Source organism: Saccopteryx leptura, unplaced genomic scaffold, assembly GCF_036850995.1.
Source record: "Saccopteryx leptura isolate mSacLep1 unplaced genomic scaffold, mSacLep1_pri_phased_curated manual_scaffold_31, whole genome shotgun sequence".
Taxonomy (NCBI): domain Eukaryota; kingdom Metazoa; phylum Chordata; class Mammalia; order Chiroptera; family Emballonuridae; genus Saccopteryx; species Saccopteryx leptura.
Window position 1 is genome coordinate 718578 of NW_027095713.1, and position 24468 is coordinate 743045.

Genomic DNA, 24468 nt, shown 5'->3' on the forward strand with positions numbered 1-24468 from the left:
ACCTCTGAGAGTCACTTTGTCATGGGAGGTGTCTCTGGTGGAGTCTCCTCCCCTGCCCCCGCGGGGCTCGGCAGAGGTGTCTAACCCTTGCTTTGCAGAAGCTGCAGGTGGCCACTTGTAGTGTTTCTCTGCAAGTCAGTGCCATGTCATGGCCTAAAAAAAAAGATCACACCAAATCAGACCGTTCTATTTGGGGGAAACAAAGACCTCCTTTCTGCTGATGTTTTTGTTGGGTGTGTTTTCTAGGATCGCATTTCAACTCTTACACAACCTCTGAGATCTTCCAGTGCTCTGTTCCCACGTTCCGCATGTTGTCTGCAAGCGGCAGGGTGGCACTTTGCTCCTTGGGTTTAAGGAAAGTCTATTTATTTAAACTCATCTTAATTTGGAGACCTTAGAAATGGAGTCAGCGGCACTGAGACCTGATTAGGACACCAGAAAGGCGGACGTTTGGTGGTTCACACACGTCACTGGTCCAGGATGTTGGGTGCGTTGGGACGTCCTCTGCCCTTGACCTCCATCGCGACTTGACCCGTTTGTGAGTGGATGGCTGTAGGATGCTGTTCGTCCTACAGTAAACTCACTGGGAAACATCCGTGGATGCCCTCGGCAGGAAGTTGTGTCATGTTACAGAAAATGTGTCCCCTCAGTGCTTCTCAGGAAAGACAGACGATGCGTGTTACGTAAAGTGCGTGTTCCCTGAGGTGCGGCGACGACTATGGGGGTCTGCTTGTGCAGGGAGGCGGGGTGGGGGTGGGGGAGGAGGACTTCGGCTTCTTTCGCGGCATGTGGTTCAGTGTGGATGCCCCACGCAGCCTTGGCGGGTCAGTAAATGCGTGGTTGAGTGTGAAGGCAGGACGTACGGCTGCGGGTATGATAGAGCGCGAAGGGTGCCGGGGCGCGGAGGGAGACGGGGTGCGGAGGGAGATGGGGTGCGGAGGGCGACGGGGCGCGGAGGGAGACGGGGCGCGGAGGGAGATGGGGCGCGGAGGGTGACGTGGCTTCTGGGCCTACAGAGTAGACCAGTGTCTGCAGAGACAGCACCTGGAGGGGCTGCTCGTGCGAGGGCCCGCACTCTGGCACCCACTGCGCGGCACACTGTCTGTCTGAACAGGGCGTGTTGCGGTCCATCTGATTGTCTGCAGCCCATGTGCCGGGAGGCCCGCGGGTGTGTCTGCGATTCCTGGAATTGTGATGGGCCAGAAATAGCTCTTAGTGAGGCAGGGGTCATCTTGATGGTTGCCCTGGCGACAAGCGTGCCAAGTCTGCGTGGAGTCCTGTGGAGTGGGGTCAAGGTTCAGTGCCTGGGAACCAAACACCTCACCCTGTCAGCTCTTCTTTGCGGAGCCCCAAGGCCGCTGCAGAACTCCTCTGACACACACGCACTCGCCCATGTGCACATTTCTGCTACATCTGCTGTCGCTCATGTCCAGCTCATCACGCGGCAGTCAGGGAGCGCTGCCCACGGCCCTCAGCCTCGGCTGAGCCTGTGCGGCCGGGAGGTGGCCGGCTCCCAACTGTCCCCCGTGTGTCGGGAAGGAATGTGCTCTGCAGCTGTGCTGGACTCTATTTGTGTCCCGGAGATTAAGGCTGCAAATCCTCCGTGTCCGCACCGGCCGGGTGTGTTTCTCCTTGTCCGGTCAGCTCTGCGGTGGGTGCGGGGAAGCGGGCCCCGCCCCTCCATGCCGGTGTACCGCATTGCCACCAGCGTGCGCTGTCTGTGCCGGGGCGTGAGTTGACACCATCGGCCCCTCGTGATGTGGGATTCCTGCCAGTGCTGTCCACACCTTCCGTCCACCCTCCAACGCTACCTCACAGATAGACACGTCTGAGCTTACAGTGGGGTCTCACCGATAAACCCGTTCTGAGTTCAGTGTACCTGAGCTAGCCAACGTCCTAGCAGAGCCTGTTTCTACCGGACTGCGTGGCTGCCGCAGGCTCAGGGTGAATACTGAGTCTGTACGTCGTGGGCACTAGGTAGCATGCTGTCCCCACACCAGCACTGTGCCTGTTTGCTGTGTCTCGTCCTTCTATAAACAGTCCAACCGGTGTGCTTGTGTGTCTTATAAATAAATATGGCATTTCTCACTGTCCTTTTTTTTTTTTTAAGAGAGATAGATAGATAGGGACAGACAGGAATAGAGAGAGAGATGAGAAACATCAGTCATCAGTTTTTCATTGCGATACCTTAGTTCATTGATTGCTTTCTCATATGTGCCTTGACCGCGGGTCTTCAGGAGACCAAGTGACCCCTTGCTCAAGCCAGCGACCTTGGGTCCAAGCTGGTGAGCCTTGCTCAAACCAGATGAGCCCACGCTCAAGCTGGCGACCTCGGGGTCTCAAACCTGGGTCCTCCGCATCCCAGTCCGATGCTCTATCCACTGCGCCACTGCCTGGGCAGGCTCATCCTTGTCTTTTAAACAGAGTATTTAGTTTACTTACATTTATTACCACTATTGATGCATTTCGGTTTATTTTCAGTCCTACTTTGTGATTCTTTTCACCCTCTCCTTTCCTGTGTCCTTTTATCATTTCCTCATCCAGTGAGAAGTTGACCCTTTGTTCCAGTCTACTGCTCACCGTGGACATATCAACCCTGTAACGCAGTCGTCCCCAGGCCGCAGGCCGCAGGCCAGTACCGGTCCATGGGCCATTTGGTACCGGTCCGCAGAGAAAGAATAAATAACTTACATTATTTCCGTTTTATTTACATTTAAGTCCGAATGATGTTTTATTTTTTAAAAATGACCAGATTCCCTCTATTCCATCCGTCTAAGACTCACTCTTGACGCTTGTCTCGGTCACGTGATATGTTTATCCGTCCCACACTAAAAGCCGGTCTGTGAAAATATTTTCTGACATTAAACCGGTCCGTGGCCCAAAAAAGGTTGGGGACCCCTGCTGTGACGTTTCTGGGTGCAAAACCAGTGTCTTGACTCTCCTGTTCCCTCGCCCTTCATCTGTGCTCTGCTCTTATGTCCTGAGAGGGTTTTTAAACAGAGCTACAGTGCGCTGTCGAAACCCACAAGCTCTGTGAGTGGGTCGCCACAGCTCCCTGTGGTCAGACTTCCCCTGGGGCACCTGACTCCCACCCGGCTGCCCCTCAGCGTGGCCTAAGGTCAGTGTCTGCTCACGGACACTCACAAGCTCGGTGAGTGGGTCGCCACGGCTCCCTGTGGTCAGACTTCCCCTGGGGCACCTGACTCTCACCCGGCTGCCCCTCAGCGTGGCCTCAGAGAGTGTCTGCTCACGGACACGCTTCTTTCTGTTTTGTTTTTTTTCTGGTATAGAAAGGTAATGTAGTGTTATTCTTTGTGACCCACCCAGCAGGCAGGGTTCTAGCTTAGCAACTGTTTCCTCCACCTTCTCATATCTGTGGTTTCTGTTGGAAAGTTGGGGACGGGTCTGTTTGCCCCTTTGAAGGGGATCCCCTTTCTGTTGTGTTTCCTGGTGGCTGCTTGTCAACAGTGTTTCCTCTTAATTTGCTTTTCATTTCTTTCTTTTAATTAAGTGACAGGCAGAGAAGCAGAGAGACTCCCACATGTGCCCTGATTGGGACCCACTGCAAGCCCTGTGTGGTGTGATGCTCTGCCCATCTGGGCCGTTGCTCTGTTGCTTGGCAATTGAGCTTTTTTAGCACCTGAGGTGGAGGCCATGGAGCCATCCTCAGCGCCTGGGTCCAACTTGCTCAAACTATTCAACCATGGCTGCAGGACGACGGGGAGGGGGAGGGAGAAGCAGATGGTCACTTCTCCTGTGTGTCCTGACCAGGAATCAAACCTGGGACATCCACACGCTGGGCCAATGCTCTACCACTGAGCCATCCAGCCAGGGCTGGTTTTCATTTCTAAAAGTTTAATTTGGGCTTCTCTTAAATATATTCTCTCTCCCCATGTACTTTGAAGCATCTCTGATGTTTCTGGAAGTCTGTGAAGTCTGCTGGTTCTGTATCGGGTCGTGCTGGGTCTGGAGCCTGTGCAGGTGGATCCTGCTCTCAGGTTCTGCTCCCCCCCTCCCCCCCGTGCCTGTGTCCGTCTGTGTTTGGTGAGTCTTGGCCGTGAACCACTCGTCGTCATTAGAGCTGTGGGGAGTTCTGGGTTTTGAGATGAGGCTGAGTGAGGGGACAGGACCGGTGCAGGTGGGGGTCTGAGGGAGCGCCTGGTGTTGTCTGTGGGGGGTGATGACCTGGGTGACAGTTCCTGGGAAGGAGCTGAGTGAGGGGACAGGACGGGTGCAGGTGGGGGTCTGAGGGAGCGCCTCGTGTTGTCTGTGGGGGGTGATGACCTGGGTGACAGTTCCTGGGAAGGAGCTGAGTGAGGGGACAGGACCGGTGCAGGTGGGGGTCTGAGGGAGCGCCTCGTGTTGTCTGTGGGGGGTGATGACCTGGGGTGACAGTTCCTGGGAAGGGGCCTCAGTGGGCACGGGTGGAGTCAGCAGCCTATGGGTGAGAAGGGACATGTGTCCCCCAGGAGGGCAGCCTTCCTGCTGGGGCGGTGGGTGTGGCCGAGCGGTGGGGGCGGGTCTGCAGAGCCCTGCTGAGAGCAGCAGAAAAATATCCTTTGGTGTGTCTGCTCGAGGCCTCACAGGGCCCGGACTCCCGCCCCGTCACCCCTTCCGTCCCTGTCCCCCTTCCCTCTCTGCCCGGAGGCCCTCCTCTTCCTGCCCTCGGTCAGCTTCCCGGTGGGGCAGTGTTCCGGGCAGCTCCTCCTGTTCCCGTGTGCCCTGTCCGCTCTCTTCTCTGACAGCGCTGTTTCCACACAGGATGTCGGGGTCCCTGTGCCCCGTGTCTCCCTGGCCCCTCCACGCAGGTGGTCCGTCCAGCTTCCCGGTGGGGCAGTGTTCCGGGCAGCTCCCCCTGTTCCCGTGTGCTCCCTGTCGGCTCTCTTCTCTGACAGCGCTGTTTCCACACAGGATGTTGGGGTCCTTGTGCCCCGTGTCTCCCTGTCCCCTCCACGCAGGTGGCCCGTCCAGCTTCCCTCCTTCCTGGGATGCGGCTGCGTCCAGGACGTGGGCCCGGCACGCGTCCTCCCTTGGAGCTGGCCGTCCGTCTCTCCATCCATCTGTCTGCCTGTGTGTCCCTGACCAGGTGTGGCCCCTTGATCGGCCACAGAACAGAGCTCAGGCTGGGTCCCAGTGATGCCTCCGCTGCACGTCTGCCAGCAGGGAGCCCGTGCTCAGGTCGGGTTCACGCAGCCCCAGCACCGGTGAGGATGCCGTCAGGGGAGGTCAGCGAGCCCCAGCACCGGTGAGGATGCCGTCGGGGGCGAGACCAAGTCCACTGGACCGGTGAGGATGCTGTCGGGGTGATTCAAATAGTGACTACAGGAAAGAAAGCTCCTGTGTGCTGGCAAACCACATCAGAAAGTCCGACGGTGTCTGCGACAGGACCAAACTCTCTAACCTAAAAACACAGGGGTCCTGGGAATTGGTAAGAAAAGGACCAAAAACATTGTGCAAAGTAGCTGAGCAGGAACTCGCAGGGAAAAGTTACCGCCTTGGACAAACGAAAGGATGCTCAGCCTTCGTCAGTCAGATGTGAAACACGGCGCCGCGAGACGTCTGTCCCGTCACACGGGGACACCCCGAGTGCGCAGGCACACCCTGTGGATGGCCAGGAGGAAGGGGCACCGCGTGGTCGTCGGTGAGAGGGTCCCGTGAGAAGTGAAGGGAAGCACATGGAAAGCCCACGGGTCAGACGGGCGCTGTGCCCGCCCACACGAGGCTGCTGAGGGTCCTCGCCTCACCCACGGGCGCACAGCGCTCAGCAGGCACCGGGCACAGTGGCCTTCAGGGTGTGGTCTGAGCAGACCCAGCCGCAGGGACACCGGGCCCGTTGGGTCCTCTCAGCGTGTGCCCGTGTGTGTGGTCAGAGCAGCCGGGGGCCAGTGTGGGTGCCCGGATCCCTGCCATGACCCAGTTCCCACAGCCCGGCCGGCTGGAGCACAGCCCCGTGCCCCGGAGCATGGCTGCCGTCCCTCACTGTAGCTGGTGTCCTTGCACGGAGGACACTGGGCCAGGGAGCATGTGCCAGGGACAGCCGTCTCGCTCCCAAGCAGAGGGTTTCTGAGCCGTGGCTGAACGTCGGCACAGAGGGACAGTGTGGAGGGCGGTGTGCGTGACACGTGGGCCATCACTCCGTGCATTCCAGACGTCCCCCAGGGCAGCCGTCCTGTCCTTGTAGAGCCTGACGTGGACCAGCAGCACGGCCTCACCAACGTGCTTGCTGCCCTCGTCCACTGGGAGAGCTCTCTGAAGCCGCGAGGACGGTCCACCCAGCCCTGGTGACGGGGAACATCTCCATGTCCTGAGGGTGGGACTGAGGGGACACGGACTGCTCTGTGGTGTTTGAGGAGACACAGGAGCATCCCCCTTACATCACTGAGGAGACAAGGACGGTCCCCAAGATGGGACTGAGGGGACACAGGACTGTCTGGTGTTTGAGGAGACACAGGAGCATCCCCCTTACATCACTGAGGAGACAAGGACGGTCCCCAAGATGGGACTGAGGGGACACAGGACTGTCTGGTGTTTGAGGAGACACAGGAGCATCCCCCTTACGTCACTGAGGAGACAAGGACGGTCCCCAAGATGGGACTGAGGGGACACAGGACTGTCTGGTGTTTGAGGAGACACAGGAGCGTCCCCCTTACGTCACTGAGGAGACAAGGACGGTCCCCAAGATGGGACTGAGGGGACACAGGACTGTCTGGTGTTTGAGGAGACACAGGAGCGTCCCCCTTACGTCACTGAGGAGACAAGGACGGTCCCCAAGATGGGACTGAGGGGACACAGGACTGTCTGGTGTTTGAGGAGACACAGGAGCGTCCCCCTTACGTCACTGAGGAGACAAGGACGGTCCCCAAGATGGGACTGAGGGGACACAGGACTGTCTGGTGTTTGAGGAGACACAGGAGCGTCCCCCTTACGTCACTAAGGAGACATGGGGATGGTCCCCAAGATGGGACTGAGGGGACACAGGACTGTCTGGTGTTTGAGGAGACACAGGAGCGTCCCCCTTACATCACTGAGGAGACACAGGATGGTCCCCAAGATGGGCCTGCGGGAACACAGGACTGTCCTGTGTTTGAGGAGACACAGGAGCATCCCCCAGATGTCACTAAGGAGACATGGGGACGGTCCCCAAGATGGGCCTGCGGGAACACAGGACTGTCTGGTGTTTGAGGAGACACAGGAGCGTCCCCCTTACGTCACTGAGGAGACATGGGGACGGTCCCCAAGATGGGACTGAGGGGACACAGGACTGTCCTGTGTTTGAGGAGACACAGGAGCATCCCCCTTACATCACTGAGGAGACACAGGAGTGTCCCCCTTACGTCACCGAGGAGACAAGGACGGTCCCTGAACTCATGGGTCCCCCGTGGTCGGAGGGGTAGGGGAGTCTCACAGGGTTAGCAGCCCCTAGCACAGGGCAGACCTGACTGGCTGTTGTATCCTGGTGAACAGCACCCGTGGTGTGAGCTGCCTGGTCAGCGACTCCGTGTGCTCGGGGGGTGGTGGAGAGGAGTGAGCGCCCTCAGTGTGTCACTGCCCGTTCGCCTCAGCAGTGCTGGCTGCTGTGGCGTGTCCCTGGGGTGAGGCCCCGTCACCCCTGCAGGGTGAGCCCTCGTCTTGTTTGGGGCGTGCATCTCCCTGGGCTGGGGTGCGCCGCCCCCTAGGCCCCGCGGTGCCCGTGAGCTCCAGGTTCCACGCCCTGTCAGGTGGCGAAGCCCTCACGCTCCACCTGCTGAGTGTCGGTGCCCTCGGCCACCCTTGGGCTCGGCCCTGGCCTCAGGCTCTGGTTGTCACTGCTGGGTCCAGTAGGTCCGCCAGGGTGCTGGCTAGACCTGCCCTGTGCAGCTGTGGCCTCTGTCCTCCAGCACACGGCACACAGAGTGGCCTGGAGACGCGTCCACGGGCTCACACCGCTTCCGGCACTGCCAGTCGGGATGACCGGACGTGGTGCTCGGTGGTCACCTGGGAGCCCCGGCTTCAAGCAGCTGTTTGCGCACCAGCAGGCCTGTGGGTCGGCAGGGAGAGGGCCGAGTCCCACGGGGAGACGGTGCCCGGCAGGGCCTGGACATGAGGCCGTTCGGGACAGCACAGAGCAGCTTTGCTGTGCCCCCTCACGTGCCCCGGCCACCTGGTGCCGGCTCCGGGCTGACGTCCCGCAGGCGTCTCTTAGTGGTCCTCTGCACAGCGGTCCTGAGGGAGTTTGGGATGCAGGCTGCTTTGTGTACAGAGTGCACCTGGGACCTGCACCAGCAGCCCGGCCGGGTGGGAGCTAGCTCAGCGCGAGGTCTCGGCCCCTGGGCTCAGAAGGGGCGTCAGGAGGGTGCGTGGCTCAGGGCAGATGCTGTGAAGGCGTCAGTTTCGCTCCATGGGACTCAGATCGCAGCCTGACCCGTTCCCCCTCTGTTCACCCCACGTCTTTCTCTCTGCGTTTGGTGAGGACGAGAGCCCAGGGCAGCCCTTCCTGGGAGGGCCCTCCATGCGGGCGGGCAGTGGGCACCTGCCCCGCTCTGCGACTTGCGGCTGTGCGGCCAGGAGCTTACACCGTGAGCTCCAGACAGAGGGCCCTGTCCTGGTGTGAGCGACTGCCCGTCCGTGGCCCGCCTGTGCTGACCTGACCTCCCAGGGTGCTGCAGGGCCGGCTCCCCACAGGGACTGTGCTGGCCTCAGGCAGGCTGCGTGGGTGGCTGTCCCCGCCTCGGGGTCCCGCCCGAGCAGACGGCCCATGAGCAGTGCGCATCGGGGTCCCACCCGAACACACCGCCCATGATCAGTGCACATCGGGGTCCCACCCGAGCATACGGCCCATGATCAGTGCACATCGGGGTCCCACCCGAGCACACGGCCCATGATCAGTGCACATCGGGGTCCCACCCGAGCATACGGCCCATGATCAGTGCACATCGGGGTCCCACCCGAGCAGACGGCCCATGATCAGTGCACATCGGGGTCCCACCCGAGCACACGGCCCATGATCAGTGCACATCGGGGTCCCGCCCGAGCAGACGGCCCATGAGCAGTGCACATCGGGGTCCCTGTGGCGCTGGTCTGTGTGTGTCACGTCCCGCACACGGGGCTCGGGACCGGAGGCGGCTACAGGGCGGTCGGGAGTTCTCTGTGCACACTCAGGCCCAGTGGGCCCGGTGCATTCACCGGGGTGGATTTCCCGTCCGTCCACCACGCATCAGTGCAGAGAAGGTGTGTGCACCCCACGTTCTGACTCAGGTGTCCCGTCTCGTTCCCCAGGTTCAGACGAAGAAGGAGGAGGCCCGGCCGCCGGCCGCCAGCCAGAGCATCCCAGCCTTCTACTTCCCTCGCGGTCGGCCCCAGGACACGGCGAGCATAGACGCCGTCATCGCCAAGATCGAGAAGACGTTCGCCCAGTTCCCGCACGAGAGGGCCACCATGGAGGACATGGGCCGAGTGGCCAAGGTGGGCGTCCAGTGTGCGGCCGCGTGTCTTCTGTGCGTATGTGGTGTTGGGGGTGGGACGTGTGATCTGACTCCTGCCACCTCCATTCTGGGAAACCAGACAGGGACAGGCCTTGTCTGTGCTGACCCTGAACACTGCAGACGGGCGCTCTGTCGTCCGGCGGACCCGCCCCCGAGGGGCCCCAGCCCCATCTGCACCCCCTGACCTCGTGTTCCCTTGTCTGCTGTGTGGCCCTGGGGCGGGGAACCCAGACCTCACTGCACATGCCTGACTGTAGCTGCACACACACGTGATCGTAGCTGCACACACATGTAATCATAGCCGCACACACGTGATCATAGCTGTGCGCATGTGATCATAGGTACATGTACACACACATGTGATCATAGCTGCACGCACACATGATCATAGCTGCACACACGTGATCATAGCTGCACACACGTGATAGCTATATGTACACACGTGATCGTAGCTGCACACATGATTGTAGTTGCATGCACACGTGATTGTAGCTATATGCACACATGATCATAGTTGCACACGTGATCGTAGTTGCACGCACACGTGATCATAGCTGCACGCACACACGTGATCGTAGCTGCACGCACACACGTGATCGTAGCTGCACGCACACAGGTTTCAGGGGCGTGCCGTCTTGCAGTTGGGCCTCTCCTTCCAGCACTGTTTCAGGGAGACCTGGGCTGACGCGTGCAGACGCAGCATGGCGGTGTGGGTTCTGCGCAGTCCCGCGGCGGGAGCCCCGGCGGCCGAGTTCTGCATCTCCCCGGCATGCGTGCTGCGAGGGGCCTGTGTCCCTGTGGGTCTGTGCCTCGCCCTGCAGGTGCAGTCCGGGCTGAGGGCCCTGTCTCCTCCCAGACACGGGCACAGGCCCCGAGGCGCACACACTGTGTCTTCCCGTCAGTCACAGCTCTCACCTGTGTTCTGCGTTTCCCAGTGTGAGTGCCACACGTCTTGTCACTCCTGTCCCAGGGGGTTTGCTGCTCCTGAGGCGACCTTGGCGGAGTGGGTTTCCGGGTCTCGTCCTCGGGTCCCTCACTGCAGGGCCATCGCTGCAGCTGATTCTCGGGGTGGGGTCTGGTGGCCGGCAGCCCCGAGCTCAGCTGCCAGTTCTGTCGTTTTCAGCACGTTCGTTAGCAGTGTGTACAAACGTGGTCAGGTCCACGTGCGCTCGGCTGGGCCCTGTGGGCGGTGTGGGCGCCCTGGGCGGGAAGGAAGCCTGCAGACTGTCTGGCTCCTGAGTCACAGGGAGAGCCCAGTGTCCCCGACTGCGGCGTGGCCGTGGGGTTCAGCCAGGTGCCCAGCCGATCGGGAACACTCCCATGTCCTGGTGCATCTGTCTGGTCATCCAGGACACAGGCTGGATCTGAGAGGTGCTGTGTGCTCCGGCTGAGATGGCCGTGTGGTTAGGCCGGTCATTTTGTGGACACTGGGGAGGAACACACAGGAGTCGCTCTACGGCAGTGTCAAGCCGACCCTGCGTTCCTGCGATGAGCCCCCGGGTCACGGTGCTCCCACAGGGCGCTGCTTCTGTGGGGTGTTCTTGGGGGTGTTCGTGTTCGTGTCTGTATTCGGGAGCGGTGGTCGGTGATCCCTTTGCCCACTTTTGGCGTTAGTGCTGCGTCCGTGTCAGAGGACAAGCTGGGAGTGTTTCCATCTGTCGGGGTTTGTGTTTTTATAAGTATCTTAAGCTTTTGTTTTATACACGTGTGAAAACACACAGGCTTCCAAGGTCAAAACGAAACACCAGGGAATTCCAGCTCCTCTCCCTGTCTTCTCAGCTCTCTCCCTTTCTCTGTCCTAGTTTTCAGCCCTTGGGTTCGGCCTTTCCTGTTGTTTTACGTGGAACGTGTGAACTACAGGCAGCTCTGTGTGTGCGCACGCGTACCTAGCCCCCCCCCCTCCCCGTAGAAAGTAGCGTGCCGTTCCACACTTGGGGGTGTCCTCACTGGACGCGTGACGGCTCGGAGGCCACCCCTGGTCATCACAGGTGCCGTCGCTGTGCTCACGGGCAGAGCCGCACGGCCACCCTGCAGGGTGCGGTGGGCACAGGGACTTAACCCCGGGGGCTCCACAGCTGCTAGGAATGGTTGCTTATAGCTGCTTGTAGGTGGCCAGGAAAACGGAAAAATAACAAAACTTTTAGTACCGTATAGTTTAAAATACTAAAAATGTGAAGAATTAGCCTGTTATCTTTGTAGAAAACCTGTCAGATGGTGAGAACAGAGCTTGTCCCGGCTGCGCAGCTCACCCTGCAGAGCGGGCACCCTCTCTGAGCCCTTTCCAGTGGCCACACCATTTTCTAAGCTCGGTCCTCTTCCAGCGGTGACCCTGGCCCTTCCACCAGTGACCCTTGCATGTGCTGCGTGCTGAAGCGTGTCTGGGGTTCCCTGGCTGGGGGCGTCCCTGGCCTGGCTTCCTCCAGGATGCCTTCACGTTTCCTGTCACGATGTGCTGTCGCCAGGTCCTCGGGCTGGACCTCTCGTCCCTGCGGCCGCGGCGCCCTTGCCAGCCAGGGCTGCTTCAGAAGGTGACCTGTCTCCTTGTGGGCTCCTGTGCTCTGCAGACGGCAGCTCAGCACACAGGAGCGAGGCTGCAGGAGCCGCACAGCAGACGGGCAGGGCAGTACCCCCCCCCCCGACTGGAAGGAAGGGACAGGCTGTTTCCACGGTGATGGGACCAGAGGGCCCGTGTGGGTGACCGCTCTGTCGTGCACATTTGGGACCATCTTGTACAAGCAGGGACGCCGGGCCCCAGGGTCTCTGCCTGTGTGACCACGTCATCGTGTCCCCCACAGCTGTGCCACCCGTGCCCGGTCAGCTGGGAGGGAGTCCCTCGGTCTCCAGGGCCTGTTCTCCGAGGCCGGAGTCGGCCCTCGCACGGGAGGGGAGGCTGCCACCTCAGGAGCTGGCGGCCGTGTGTCCCGGAGTCTGCAGTGTTTGCTCTTTATCTGTGAGAGGAGAGCCACAGCGCCGTCCAGCTGGGGGTTTCGTCTGCGTCTGGCTCAAGGTTAACTCCAGGGTTGTGTCCCTCCGTCACTGCCGTCCTCTGGAACTGGTGACAGCGAGGGATTACCTGTTCCCTGCCGGCACCCCACCCCCCCACCTCGCCCCTGGCCACATCTCACAACAGAACCTCCCCTCTGCCGTTCAGCCCGCCCACGGGGTTGCTCTCTGTGGGGTTGTAGTTCCAGAAGTCAGTGTCATTATTTTCTAAAACAATGTTTTGCCTAATTTATACACTTTTTTTTTAATTATTATTATTATTTTTTTTACAGAGACAGTGAGTCAGAGAGAGGGATAGACAGGGACAGACAGGAACAGAGAGATGAGAAGCATCAATCATTAGTTTTTCATTGCACGTTGCAACACCTTAGTTGTTCATTGATTGCCTTCTCAAATGTGCCTTGACCGTGGGCCTTCAGCAGACCGAGTAACCCCTTGCTCAAGCCAGCGACCTTGGGTTCAAGCTGGTGAGCTTTTGCTCAAACCAGATGAGCCCGCTCTCAAGCTGGCGACCTCGAGGTCTCAAACCTGGGTCCTCCGCATCCCAGTCTGATGCTCTATCCACTGCGCTACCGCCTGGTCAGGCTATACACGTTTTGCTATAAAACTTCTCCCTTATCTTTGTGTATGATTTTTTTAAAAAACCTTATTGAAACCTTCACATGCGACCCTATTCTAAGGCTGTCCCCTGTGCCCAGTGTTGCTAGGGTTTAGTCTCTTCTTAGGAAAATGTCTGTTTCACAATTTACCTAATTTTTTTATCTCGTGAATTTCTGCCTCTTTTTTTCCTTTTTTTTTTTAAGTGAGAGGAGGGGAAACAGAAACACAGACTCCAGCATGCACCCCAACTGGGATCCACCCAGCAACCCTGTCTGGGGCCAATGCTTCAAATCAACTGACATATTCTCAGTGCCCGGGTCCAATGCGTGGAGCCATGGCTGTGGGAGGTTAGAGGGAGAGAAAGAGAAGGGGGAGGGGTGGAGAAGCAGATGGGTGCTTCTCCTGTGTGCCCTGACCAGGAATCGAACCTGGGACGTCCACACGCCGGGCTGATGCTCTACCACTGAGCCACCAGTCAGGGCTGTCTTTATTAATTTCTTACATGTCTCCCTGCCGTCACCCTTTCTGCCTCCTTGAATGAGAGTTAAACCTTCTTCTCTGTCAGCTCTGTTGCATATAACTTTTGCACAGTGAGATCACCACCTTTGAGGACACAGTCTGCTGCATGGTTGCACCCTGAGGTGGAGGAAGGGCCCATCTGCACGCCCTGCATGCCCTGTGCTCGTGTGCACGCCGCCTGGCGCACACGCACGCGTGCGCGTGCACATACACACGCACACACACGCACACACACACCCCTGCCCGACCTGCTCCCCTGCCGGGTCTGCCTTCTGTGGTGCCCGTGGGAGGCTGCCCGCAGTGTGCTGAGTGCTGTCGGCCTCACTGGCATCATGTGACTGTCTAGTCCTGCCCATCGGTGCCCCTGGAGAGTGTTCATGGCACAGCCATGGTCTGCGTCCTCACCACAAGGTGCGCACTCAGGTGTTTCCCGTTCCTGCCTTCTGATGAAGCTGCCTGTGTGTTGGTACGTGTGACTCGTGCACACGTGTGTGCATTTCTCTGGGGTGAACGTCCCTCAGGCTGTACTGCTGGGTCCCCGGGGACCGCGTGTCTGATGTCAGCAGCAGCTGCAGCAGTTTGCTGTGCGGTCCACCCCTCCGCCACTCCCGCCCGCGGCTGTTCATGAGGGTGCACTGTGCTGTGACCTCCTGCACTTGCTGTTCCCCGGATGGATCTGAGGGTAACTCTCCACGTCCTCCACGGTCCTGCTGTGGCCAGTCCCAGCTCACGCTGCTGCAGCGGACACCACAGAAGGGCTTGTGACCACACACGTTCGCTGCTCAGCATCTGCGGGTTGGTGGTCTGAGGCCATGGTGCTGGTCGGTGAGGCCTCCCGGCTGCAGACGCCACCTTCCCGCGTGCTCAGGGGGTGCAGGGCTCCGCAGCTCTCTGGGGCCTCTGGCAAGGTCACCGGTCCCCTTTTGGGGGGCGCCACCCTCATTACTCATGACCTCAGGGCCTCCTGTGGCCTCCGTGGTCACATGGTGAGGTGGGGGGTAGGAGACAGCAGAAGGAATGAGGGGTGTTAACAGTGAGAGCAGACGGTGTCCTGCGAGGACATGTGCCCTCCCGTGGCTATGGTCTGCGTGGTTCTAGGACATCAAGCGTTCTGGGGGGAGGAGGAAACTGCCCTCTATCCTCCAAACACGGCACAGAATGACGAGGGAACAACTGCACCTAAGGCCGACGTGTGGGACCCTCACACGTGGGAGGGGGAGCCCCGTGTGCAGGAGGGGAAGAGGGCACGGGTGAACAGATGTCCTGAGCAGGGACACAGGCCGGCGCCCAGACAGGGGGAGCAGGTGAGTCGTGACCCGGCTTATTCTGCTCTGTGGACCCATTGGAAGAGGGGTCTCGGTGGTCTGTTGCGGGCAGGATGTGTGTCCTACGCGTCTCTCCCAGTCTGGCGTTGTCTTCTCATCCCTCCAGTGACTGGAGCGGCAAACTGATTGATTTCTACAGAGTTGCGTCTCACACTTCTTTCCTGAGTAGCAGCCCTGCTTGGGGGCGGTCTGTGCGGGGGCGGGTCCGTACCGCAGCGGGGTCGCTCCGTGCGGGGGCGGGTCCGTGCCGCAGCGGGGTCGCTCCATGCGGCGCTGCCCCTGTGTCGCTGCCTGTGCGCTCACCGCCCTGGTTGCTGTCCGCAGGCCTGCAGCTGCCCGCTGTACTGGAAAGGGCCGCTGTTCTGGGCCGCCGGGGGAGAGCGCACAGGCTCCGTGTCCGTCCACAAGTTCATCGCCATGTGGAGAAAGTGAGTCCCGGGCCTGGGCGTGGGAGGGGAGAGGCGGCCAGCAGTGCCTCCCCCGCGGCTGGCCCTGCCGGGCCCCTGTCCACGCACCGTCTGGCACAGCCCGTCTCCTGGCTGGGGGAGGGGCGGGCACATGGGTGAGAGCACCTGCAGACACCCTCTGTGCCTCCAGGATCCTGCAGAACTGTCATGACGATGCTGCCAAGTTCGTCCACCTGCTGATGAACCCCGGCTGCAACTACCTGGTGCAGGAGGACTTCGTCCCCTTCCTGCAGGTAGGCCCTGTGCACCACGCGCCCCGCCCCCGCCCGCACCACGTGGCCCTGGTGCTCTGGGACGTGGAGTCTGTGCCACATGGGCATGGGGGCAGCGGCAGTGAGCGTGGGCTTTCCTTTCTGAAGCGGCGTGAGGACACTGGGCATGGTTTTGCAAATGCCACTCTGGTTCCCGGACACGGTTTCCTGCGTCAGTCCCTCACTGGGGCAGAATGGGAAGACGTCCGGGTTGGCCTTCTGGGCTGTGTGTGCCGTCACTCTGAGTGACTGCGGGGACCAGGGCAGACCCAGCAGAAGGGACTCAGAGGGTCCTGTGAGTGCAGCTCCTGAAACGGGGACATACTGGAGGGAGGTCCGTGCTGACTCATGTGTGGAGTAAACTGCATGGGCGGGGAGCGTGGTGTGATTCCTGTCCTTTCTTGGCCAGCGGATGACGTGGTTTTACACGCTCCCACATCTGGCTTTATACAAGCAGCGTGCGCCATGTGTGCGCACACAGCACCCAGCTGAAGGTGCAGGGATGGGGGGGCGGGTGTACGTGCGGCCCTCCGTGACCACCGTGCGCAGAGCTGTCTTGTCCCGTCTGCATCTGCAGGACGTGGTGAACACCCACCCTGGCCTGGCCTTCCTGAAGGAGGCATCGGAGTTCCACTCTCGCTACATCACCACCGTGAGTACTGGGCACCGGTGCCCGTCCCCCGTCATGTGAGCGAGGACCCCTGTCCACGGGCCCTGTCCCTCCCGACCCTCTTTCCAGCCGTAGACGAGCTGTCAGCGGTTTGCACGCAGAGGGCCTTGTGTGAGCCCCGAGTCAGGTGCACATCTCGACCCCGGGCACCAAGCACAGCAAGTCCCGAGGGCCTGGCGGTCCTGCGGCGTGTCCAGCAGTCACACCAGCCCTGCCTGTCCCCGGGCGAGCAGACGGCACAGGTCCAGCCCAGTCAGAGCACGGCCTGGGAGGGGAGGACAGGCTTCCCACAGAGCCCCACCTGAGCTGTGGCAGATCAGCCTCTGCTGTGCGCTGTGGTGGGAGCACACATCCTGTAACACAGGGAGCACACGTGTGAGGAGACATGTGCCGTGATTCCAGACTCCGCGTGCCCCCCACCACCGTCAGTGGGGGCATCACTGTCCTGAGAACGTGGAGCACAGAGCATAAGCAAGGCTTATGTTCACATGTGGGGGCTCCATCTGTTCTGTACTCATGGTGCAGGGTCAGGTGGGGGTCGTCCTGGGTGAGAACACGCCCCTCCAGGACCGCGGCTGAGCCCTGAGCGCAGGTGTCCTCACTGCTGGATGGGATGTGTCCCAGTCTAGCCTTAAAGTCATGCTTTTCACCCGGTGCTCACGTGTGTTTGTGGACGTGCTGGGAGACTCTTGTTTCCACCACACGTGGCTGTGAGGACTTGCAGCCTGTCAGGACAGCTGCCCACGGCCCCATCGCAGCTCAGGTGTGTCATCTGGGGCATGGCTGCCCCCTCCTGCCGCATGGTCACCTCCGTGCTGCCCCCGAGGCAGGACCTGGTCTGCAGCCCAGCTGTCTCTGTGTGTGGGGCAGGCGCCCTCTGCCGGCGACGTGGGGAACTGCGCCTGTGCTGTCTGCTGACCGCTGCCTCCCGCAGGTCATCCAGAGGATCTTCTACACGGTCAACAGGTCCTGGTCTGGGCGGATCACGTGCGCAGAGCTGCGGAGGAGCACCTTCCTGCAGGTGGGCAGCCAGTGGTGGGCACCTGGCCTGACCCCCCCCCCCCACACTGAGGGTGTGGACGTGGGCTAGGATGGGGTGGGGGCTGCCGGGCCCAGTCCTGAGCACATGGGCATCCCAGTGCTGTCCTGCTGACGGGGGCAGCCCTGACCCAGGCGCTGAGCACCAACCCGCAAGCAGGGCCCACGGTGTCCAGCTGGCAGCTCGCACTGCAGCCTCAGGGCGACATGGCTTCTCTGTCTGGCAGAACGTGGCACTCCTGGAGGAGGAGGCGGACATCAACCAGCTGACAGAGTACTTCTCCTACGAGCACTTCTACGTCATCTACTGCAAGTTCTGGGAGCTGGACACGGACCACGACCTGCTCATTGACCCGCAGGACCTGGCCCGGCACAACGACCACGGTGCGAGGCACACGGGTGCACCGATGGGTGGTGCATGGAGGGGGTGCACACAGGTGGGCTGTGCACGCAGGGGATATGCACGGGAGGGGGGGCTCCTCTCCCAGGAGCCGGCTGTGCCCCGTGTCACCACAGGTCTCCTCAGTTTGTCCCTGGGTGTCTGGGGACACTCCTGCTCATTGCATCATGCCGGGTCTGCTGGGTGAGCCCTGCGTGGCCAGGTCCCACACGCCTTCATGTGTCCCTTCTCAGGGTGCTGCCTCCAAGGCCCAGCAGGGTTCCTGCACCGGCAGCAGCAGGCCTGTCCCCTCCTGGGAAGGCCGAGGACGGTGGTCAGAGGTGACGCCGTCCTGTGCAGCCACAGATTGGTTTCCTCACTTGTTCCGTGTGGTTTAGCTGACCTGGCTCCCCGGGGCCGTCATGACGCGGGCACAGATGGGCCTAAGTCAACAGACAGAGGTCCTCTCGGCTCTGGAGGCCGGAAGTCCCGAGTTCAGGGGAGTGAAGCATCGTCATGGAGGAGGGAGTGGGGAGTTTGCAGACGGTGCTGAACAGGACTGCAGATGGGGCTTAACTCACTCTCCCCATCCCACAGACCAGACATCTGAGATCCAGGGGTCCCAGGGCCACACTCTCTCCGAGGGGTCCCCCCTGCCTATCCCAGCTCCTGGGGCTCCAGGCACCCTGGGCTGGTGGCTGCTTCCCTCCATCTCTGCCTCCGTCCCTGCCTCCGTCCCCACGTGGCTTCTCCTCTGTGTCTGTGTCTCCTCCTCTGTCTCTTCTAAAGTCCCTTCACTGGGTGCAGGGCCCCCCTGACCCAGGGTGACTGGTCTCTGACCCCTCACTAATTACATCGTTAAGGATCCTAGTCCGCATGGGACCTTGTTCGCAGGAGTTGAGGGTCAGGACATGGACGTGGGCGTGTCTTTTTTTGCAAAATAGTCTCCTGCCTCTGACACTGCCCACTCCCTCCCCCCAGGAGTGGCCATCCTGCAGCAGGGTGAGCTAGGAGGGAGTGACTGTTTCCTGTTTTGTGGGCATAGTTCTTGCTACGGACTGAACTGTGCTCCTCAAAATTTTTGCGTTTAAGTCTTACCCACAGGACCTCGGAATGGGGCTGTATGTGGAGATGGGTCTTGACAGAGCAAGGTAGAGCAAGGTCACTAGAGTGGGCTTGATGCCACAGGATGGGGTCCTAAGAAGAGGTGAGGACACAGACACACACAGAGGGATGACTGTGTGAGGACCCAGGCAGGACATGGCCGTCTGCACGCCCAGAAGAGAGGCCTCAGGAGGACCCGGCCCTGTGACAACTGAATCTCAGACTTCAGCTCTCAGGACTGAGGAAGAGAAACATTTCTTTTCCGACCCCCCATCTGGGTCCTTGCTTTAGGCACCAGCAGACATACCCGCTTCCCCTCTTGCTGGTTCGTCGCCTGTGGCTGAGATACATCTGTGCTCTAGGCACAGCCAGCTGATGGTGTTGGGCAGCTGGGCCCCGAGGCCGTGGCTGCAACCTGTCCCCTCTGTGCCTCTGCTCCGTCACGTGGCCCTGGGTCAGCATCTCAGCCCTGGTACTGGAGACTGGGGCATGTGGGGGGCACATCCTGGTCCACGGGGTTCCGCCCTGACCCAGCCTCAGCTGCAGAGCTGCCTCCCAGCTCCCTGAGGGGCGGCCCCGCACTCACAGCCGTCTCTCTTGCAGCCATATCCACCAAGATGATCGAGAGGGTCTTCTCCGGGGCAGTGACGCGGTACGTGTCTGCATGCTGTGTCCCGGGGGGGGGGGGGGGGCGCGAGGGTCTGTGCACACGTCCCGTTGCCTGCTCCACACCCTGACACAGGACACAGCTATCACTGAGGTGACGAGCACCCGTTTTTGTCATGGGGTCTTAAAGGGGACACTTGTTTTGTGACGTCCTTAATAAGGGGCACCCCAGTGGCCCTTGTTGGGCCCTGGTGTCTGAGTGATGCTGCAGTTGGGGCAGCTGAGGGCTGTGAGATGCCGTCAGCCAGGCCCTGGCCACTGTCCTCCCCACCTGAGTCAGGGGGCCTCCTGTGCGGTCATAGGTCTCAGCCCCTCCCCAGCGGGGCCCGAGCAGCCCTGGGACACAGGTAGGGTCCCAGCTGAAGCTGCTCCCCCCGACGCGGTCCTGTCTCAACCCCGCCCTGAACCCAGAGGCAGAAGGGTGCAGAAGGAGGGGAAGATCAGCTACGCCGACTTCGTCTGGTTTCTGATCTCCGAGGAGGACAAGAAGACCCCGACCAGGTGGGTGTCTGCTGCCCCGGGCTCCTGGGCGTGCAGGGGCAGCCGGGCTGGGGCATCGCTGAGCGAGCATCATCTGGTCCTTCCCCGGGGACGGCTCAGTGCCAGGCGGGGTCTGTCCAAGGAGGAGGGGGTCCTGGGGTTGGGAGCTGTCCTGAGGGGCCAGAGCCGACCAGCCCCGCTCGCCCACGCTCGCAGCATCGAGTACTGGTTCCGCTGCATGGACCTGGACGGGGACGGGGTGCTGTCCATGTTCGAGCTGGAGTACTTCTACGAGGAGCAGTGCCGCCGGCTGGACTGCATGGCCATCGAGGCCCTGCCCTTCGAGGACTGCCTCTGCCAGATGCTGGACCTGGTGAAGCCCCAGAGCACAGGTGCCACCCGGGCTGTGGTCCCCGTGGGGGGCTGTGGTCCCCGTGGGGGGCGGGCGTCCCGGCATGTGGGGCCCGTCAGGGGAGGCCGTGCCCTCTCTGTTGCAGACCAGGCTGAGTAGAGCCTCAGGTTAGCCGGTACAGACCGTGTCTTGGAGACAGCGCCCAGGGCAGCACTGGACACACCAGCACCCTGATTTGCTGGACAGCCCCTATGTCTGACCCAGCTCAGGGGCCCCCAGTCCTTCCTGTCCCGAGACCTCCCTGGTGAGGGGTCCTGTCTTGGTAGGTGACCACAGAGGGTCAGGAAGCTGGGTGTCGCCAACGTCTGCCCATGCCCCTCGGTTTCCAACCTCAGGGTGTGTAGCTGGGACCCCTGCTGTGGGCAGTCCCGTGAGGCACCTGCCGCTGGGCTCTCCCCATGTCCGTTAGCAGCTGGAGTCCGGGCCCTGAGCTGGGATCCCCAGGTCAGCTCAGGACGTCCTGACTGCTCTCCCGTGGAAAGGCTCCTTCACGGGGTAGCCGACAGAGCACCATGCAGGACTCGGGACCGCTGAGGTCAGAGACGGGGAGGTGGTCTCTGAACTAGCACACCTCCGTGCATGTGGCCTCCGTGTGCTGAGTCCAGGACATTGCAGCTGTCGTCCCGAGACCCTGCTTCCCCTGCCCTGGGATTCCTGCCGTGTGTCCCCGCAGCTCAGATGGAGTGTGCGCCTCCCATGGTGGATGCACACATGTCACCTGTTCTGCCTGCCCCCAGTCCAGGCTCCGTCCTCACCTGGGACGGCCTCCTGGGCCCTTTTCATGTTCTGAGCGCGTGTCAGACACGTGGCGCTGTGCCGCGGTTCTGAGGGCACGTCCCCCACGCAAGCACCCCTTGGCTGTGCTCCGGGTGACCGTCCCCACTGCGTCCGCACAGGGAAGATCACGCTGCAGGACCTCAAGCGCTGCAGGCTGGCCCACGTCTTCTTCGACACCTTCTTCAACATCGAGAAGTACCTGGACCACGAGCAGAAGGAGCAGGTGTCGCTGCTCAGGGTGAGTGTGGCCGGGAGCCCGGGGTGTGCCGGGTGCCAGGCGCGTGCAGCCTGTGACGTGCGTGTCCCGTCCAGGAGACCGAGACCGAAGGGCCCGAGCTGTCGGACTGGGAGAAGTATGCGGCGGAGGAGTACGACATCCTGGTGGCGGAGGAGGCTGCCGGGGAGCCCTGGGAGGACGGGTGAGTGGGGGTGGGGGCGGGGAGACAGGGAGGCAGCAGTCAGTCATTGCTGCTGAGCCTTGGGAGGACGGGTGAGTGGGGGCGGGGACGGGGCGGGGAGATAGGGACGGCAGCAGCCAGTCATTGCTGTGGAGCGCTGGGTACGGGGCCCGCAGCTGCCCGTGTGGGAGGCCAGAGCCTGTGTGTGGCGTTCATACTGGTCTCTGCGTGTGAGCCTTCACCTCGGCACAGTGCCTGGGCCCCAGGGTGGGGGTGGGCTCCCCTGTAAGTGGCTGCCAGGGGCTTGGGCAACAGGTCCACTCACACTGCTGCTGTAAGTTTCCTCTAACCGCACGGACGTGCGCCACCCTGGTGCAGTTCCATCCCTGTTGTCCTGTGGGAGTGTTCATTACGCAGCCTCAGGCTTCCCCGTCTCCTCACGTATCCCTCGTGGGGTGCGGGATCTGTTCCTGTGTGTTCGTCGGGGTCGTCCTCTGCACACGGGTCTTGCTCGGATGCAGAGGCCCCGGGTGGTGAGCTGAGCTGTGGGTGACAGTGGGGACATCCGGCCAGCAGAGCTGCCGTCTCCCCAGTGGGAGGCTTTTCCTCAGAGCCTGCAAAGGTTTTCACAGCGTTGTCCTGATGCGCGGGTCACCCTGTAAGTGTCCAATAGGTCTCCATCCATGACACAGGAAGGCTAGGCTTGTTTCCTGATCATTGGCCTGCTGTGCACGGTCTCACCACGGCCCTCGCGTGGCCTCGTGAGCCCCCTTGTCCCCCATCACGGAACCCCGCCCTGTCCCCAGTGGCTTGTGCTCTCACCGCGACCCTCCTCCTGCAGATACGAGGCGGAGCTGAGCCCTGTTGACCAGAAGCTGAGCTCCCTGCGTACGCCGCTGGCCCAGAGGCCCTTCTTTGAGACGCCGTCCGCCCTGGGCGCGGTGGACCTGTACGACTACGAGTGCGAGGAGGACGAGCTGCAGCCCTCGTGACGTCCTGCGGCCGGCCGGGTGCAGCAGCTTCTGTGCAAACAAAGCCGTTTGCTGTTTCGTGGTTGAGCTCTTGTGCAGAGAACAAGGTGCGTTTGGGTGGCGTGAGGCATTCTATTTATTCTCCATGGACACGGTTGGAGGTGGCCCTGGAAGGGTGTGCCGCCAGCCGGCCTGGCGGGCAGAGGACATGTGGCCCGGGACACAGCTGGCTCCCCGAACGTCAGACCTCCCTCAGCCCTCGGTCTGGCTTCTGAGCTGAGGTTGGGAGGCGGACTGCGTCCTGGCCAATGGGCCACGCCGGTGAGGACCCACCTCTGCCTGGGACGACCTGCCTGTCCTGCTCCCTGCATGGACTGCAGCTTCAGAGCCATGGGCACTTCCTGCAGCCCCGCGCCTCCCATCTGCACGCGCCCCGGGCACAGGGCTGCCCCAGGCGGGTGCTCATGGGAATGTTTCCTCTTCAGTGTACAAAACGTGTAAAGTTAATTTTTATTTGCTGTGTAGAGCGATTTAAAAATGTTTTATGAAATCCTATTTGTATTTTCAAATAAATAATATAAGCGTTCTCAGCCTCAGGCTCTCCTCAGTCAGCCACGCCCCACGGCCCCAGACAGGCATGTGGGCCTCTTCCCTTGTCCTCCCTCCGTGCCTCCTGGGGCTCTGACCCCCTTCCCACACTGGCATAGACACTGCTTGTCAGGAGCAGAACAAATAACCTGGAGTCACCCACGCCTCAGCCTGGGTGGGTGTCACCCCCAGGACAAACCTGCATAGTAGTGTGGCCACGAGGTGTCTGTTGTATGGCACGCTGACCTCCCACCTGCCCCAGCAGCTCTGTGAACCCACAGATACTCGCCCTAATCCTCTGCCAGCAGGTTCCCAGCCCCAGGAACAGAGGGAGGCATGTCAGGCCTGCACAGTCCAATCGGCCCACACAGGCCAGCGATTCAGGCCACGGGAGCCACAAGACCGGGCCATGTCCCCTTGAATGGGTCCTCAGGGCGCCCTCCACAGTTGGGAGCCTATGGGCTCTGGTGTTTTGGTCCCACCCCGCAGGGCCCGGTCAGAAGCCGTCCCCAGAGCTGCAGTTGCCCTGTGCTCTTTTCTGCACCTCCTAAAATATCTATAGGGACATGTCACGTGTTTCCTCAGAGTGCAAAATGCAAGTTCACTTGACCACGACGTCTTGGCCGGACCTTCCACTAAGACCAAGTCAGCGTGCTAAATGAGGTCCCGAAGACTGTAAACCACATAATGAAGGACACAGCCGACCCTTAACTCATTACATCTTGTTCTAGGGTACAGGCCTTTCCGACCCCGGGGCTTTCTTTTCTTTAATTGATTTTAGAGAGAGGAAGAGGCAGATGGGATGGAGCTGACAACCTCTGAATTTAAGGAGAACGATCTAACCACTGAACCAGCCAGCCAGGCCACAGGCCCTGGGAGTTTGAATGCGCCGCTCTCCCCTAGACAGTTTGAAATTGTAGGCAGAGGGGAAAACGTGACTCAAGTCGGGACCTCGCGAGTTTTGCATGGACCCACCCACCCACATCTCTGTGCCGTGGGAGCAGCAGGGGCAACAGCCGCACGAGGGTCCCGACTACCAGGCCCCGCCCGGGCGGTGCACAGAGGTCACAGGTTCCGTCCCGGGTCGCGGCGTGCAGGAGAAGCAATACGTACAATGGGGGCTAGATGGACACGTACAGTGCCCAGCTGGTCTCATCCACCAGAGACCGGGGCGGGGCGCGGGACGGCGCCGGAGGAAGCGCGCGCCGAGGTCTGGGGCCTGAGCCCGGCCGCGCTCCGGTGCGTCCTGCCGGGGATCGAGCGCGCGGAAAAGAACGCACGCGGAACGCGAGCACCGCGGTAACTGCTACCCTGCGCGAAGCACGTGACGCCGCACGGCCAATGGGCGGTGCGCACGGA

At 61.1% G+C, this 24468-nt stretch overlaps 1 protein-coding gene across 2 annotated transcripts in view; it reads left to right on the plus strand.

The window, feature by feature from the left end:
* The window catches only part of PPP2R3B (protein phosphatase 2 regulatory subunit B''beta), a 35713-nt gene extending 12606 nt beyond the window's left edge, over nucleotides 1-23107 (plus strand). For both annotated transcript variants that reach the window (XM_066358069.1, XM_066358070.1), the window contains exons 2-13: nucleotides 9256-9441; nucleotides 15233-15336; nucleotides 15506-15608; nucleotides 16204-16278; nucleotides 17231-17317; nucleotides 17562-17718; nucleotides 19421-19469; nucleotides 19895-19984; nucleotides 20180-20355; nucleotides 21272-21390; nucleotides 21465-21571; nucleotides 22392-23107. In XM_066358069.1, the coding sequence (XP_066214166.1) occupies nucleotides 9256-9441; nucleotides 15233-15336; nucleotides 15506-15608; nucleotides 16204-16278; nucleotides 17231-17317; nucleotides 17562-17718; nucleotides 19421-19469; nucleotides 19895-19984; nucleotides 20180-20355; nucleotides 21272-21390; nucleotides 21465-21571; nucleotides 22392-22542 (1404 nt within the window). In that variant the 3' untranslated portion in view covers nucleotides 22543-23107. The remainder of the gene's footprint in view (nucleotides 1-9255; nucleotides 9442-15232; nucleotides 15337-15505; nucleotides 15609-16203; nucleotides 16279-17230; nucleotides 17318-17561; nucleotides 17719-19420; nucleotides 19470-19894; nucleotides 19985-20179; nucleotides 20356-21271; nucleotides 21391-21464; nucleotides 21572-22391) is intronic.
* The last annotated feature ends 1361 nt before the right edge of the window (nucleotides 23108-24468 follow it).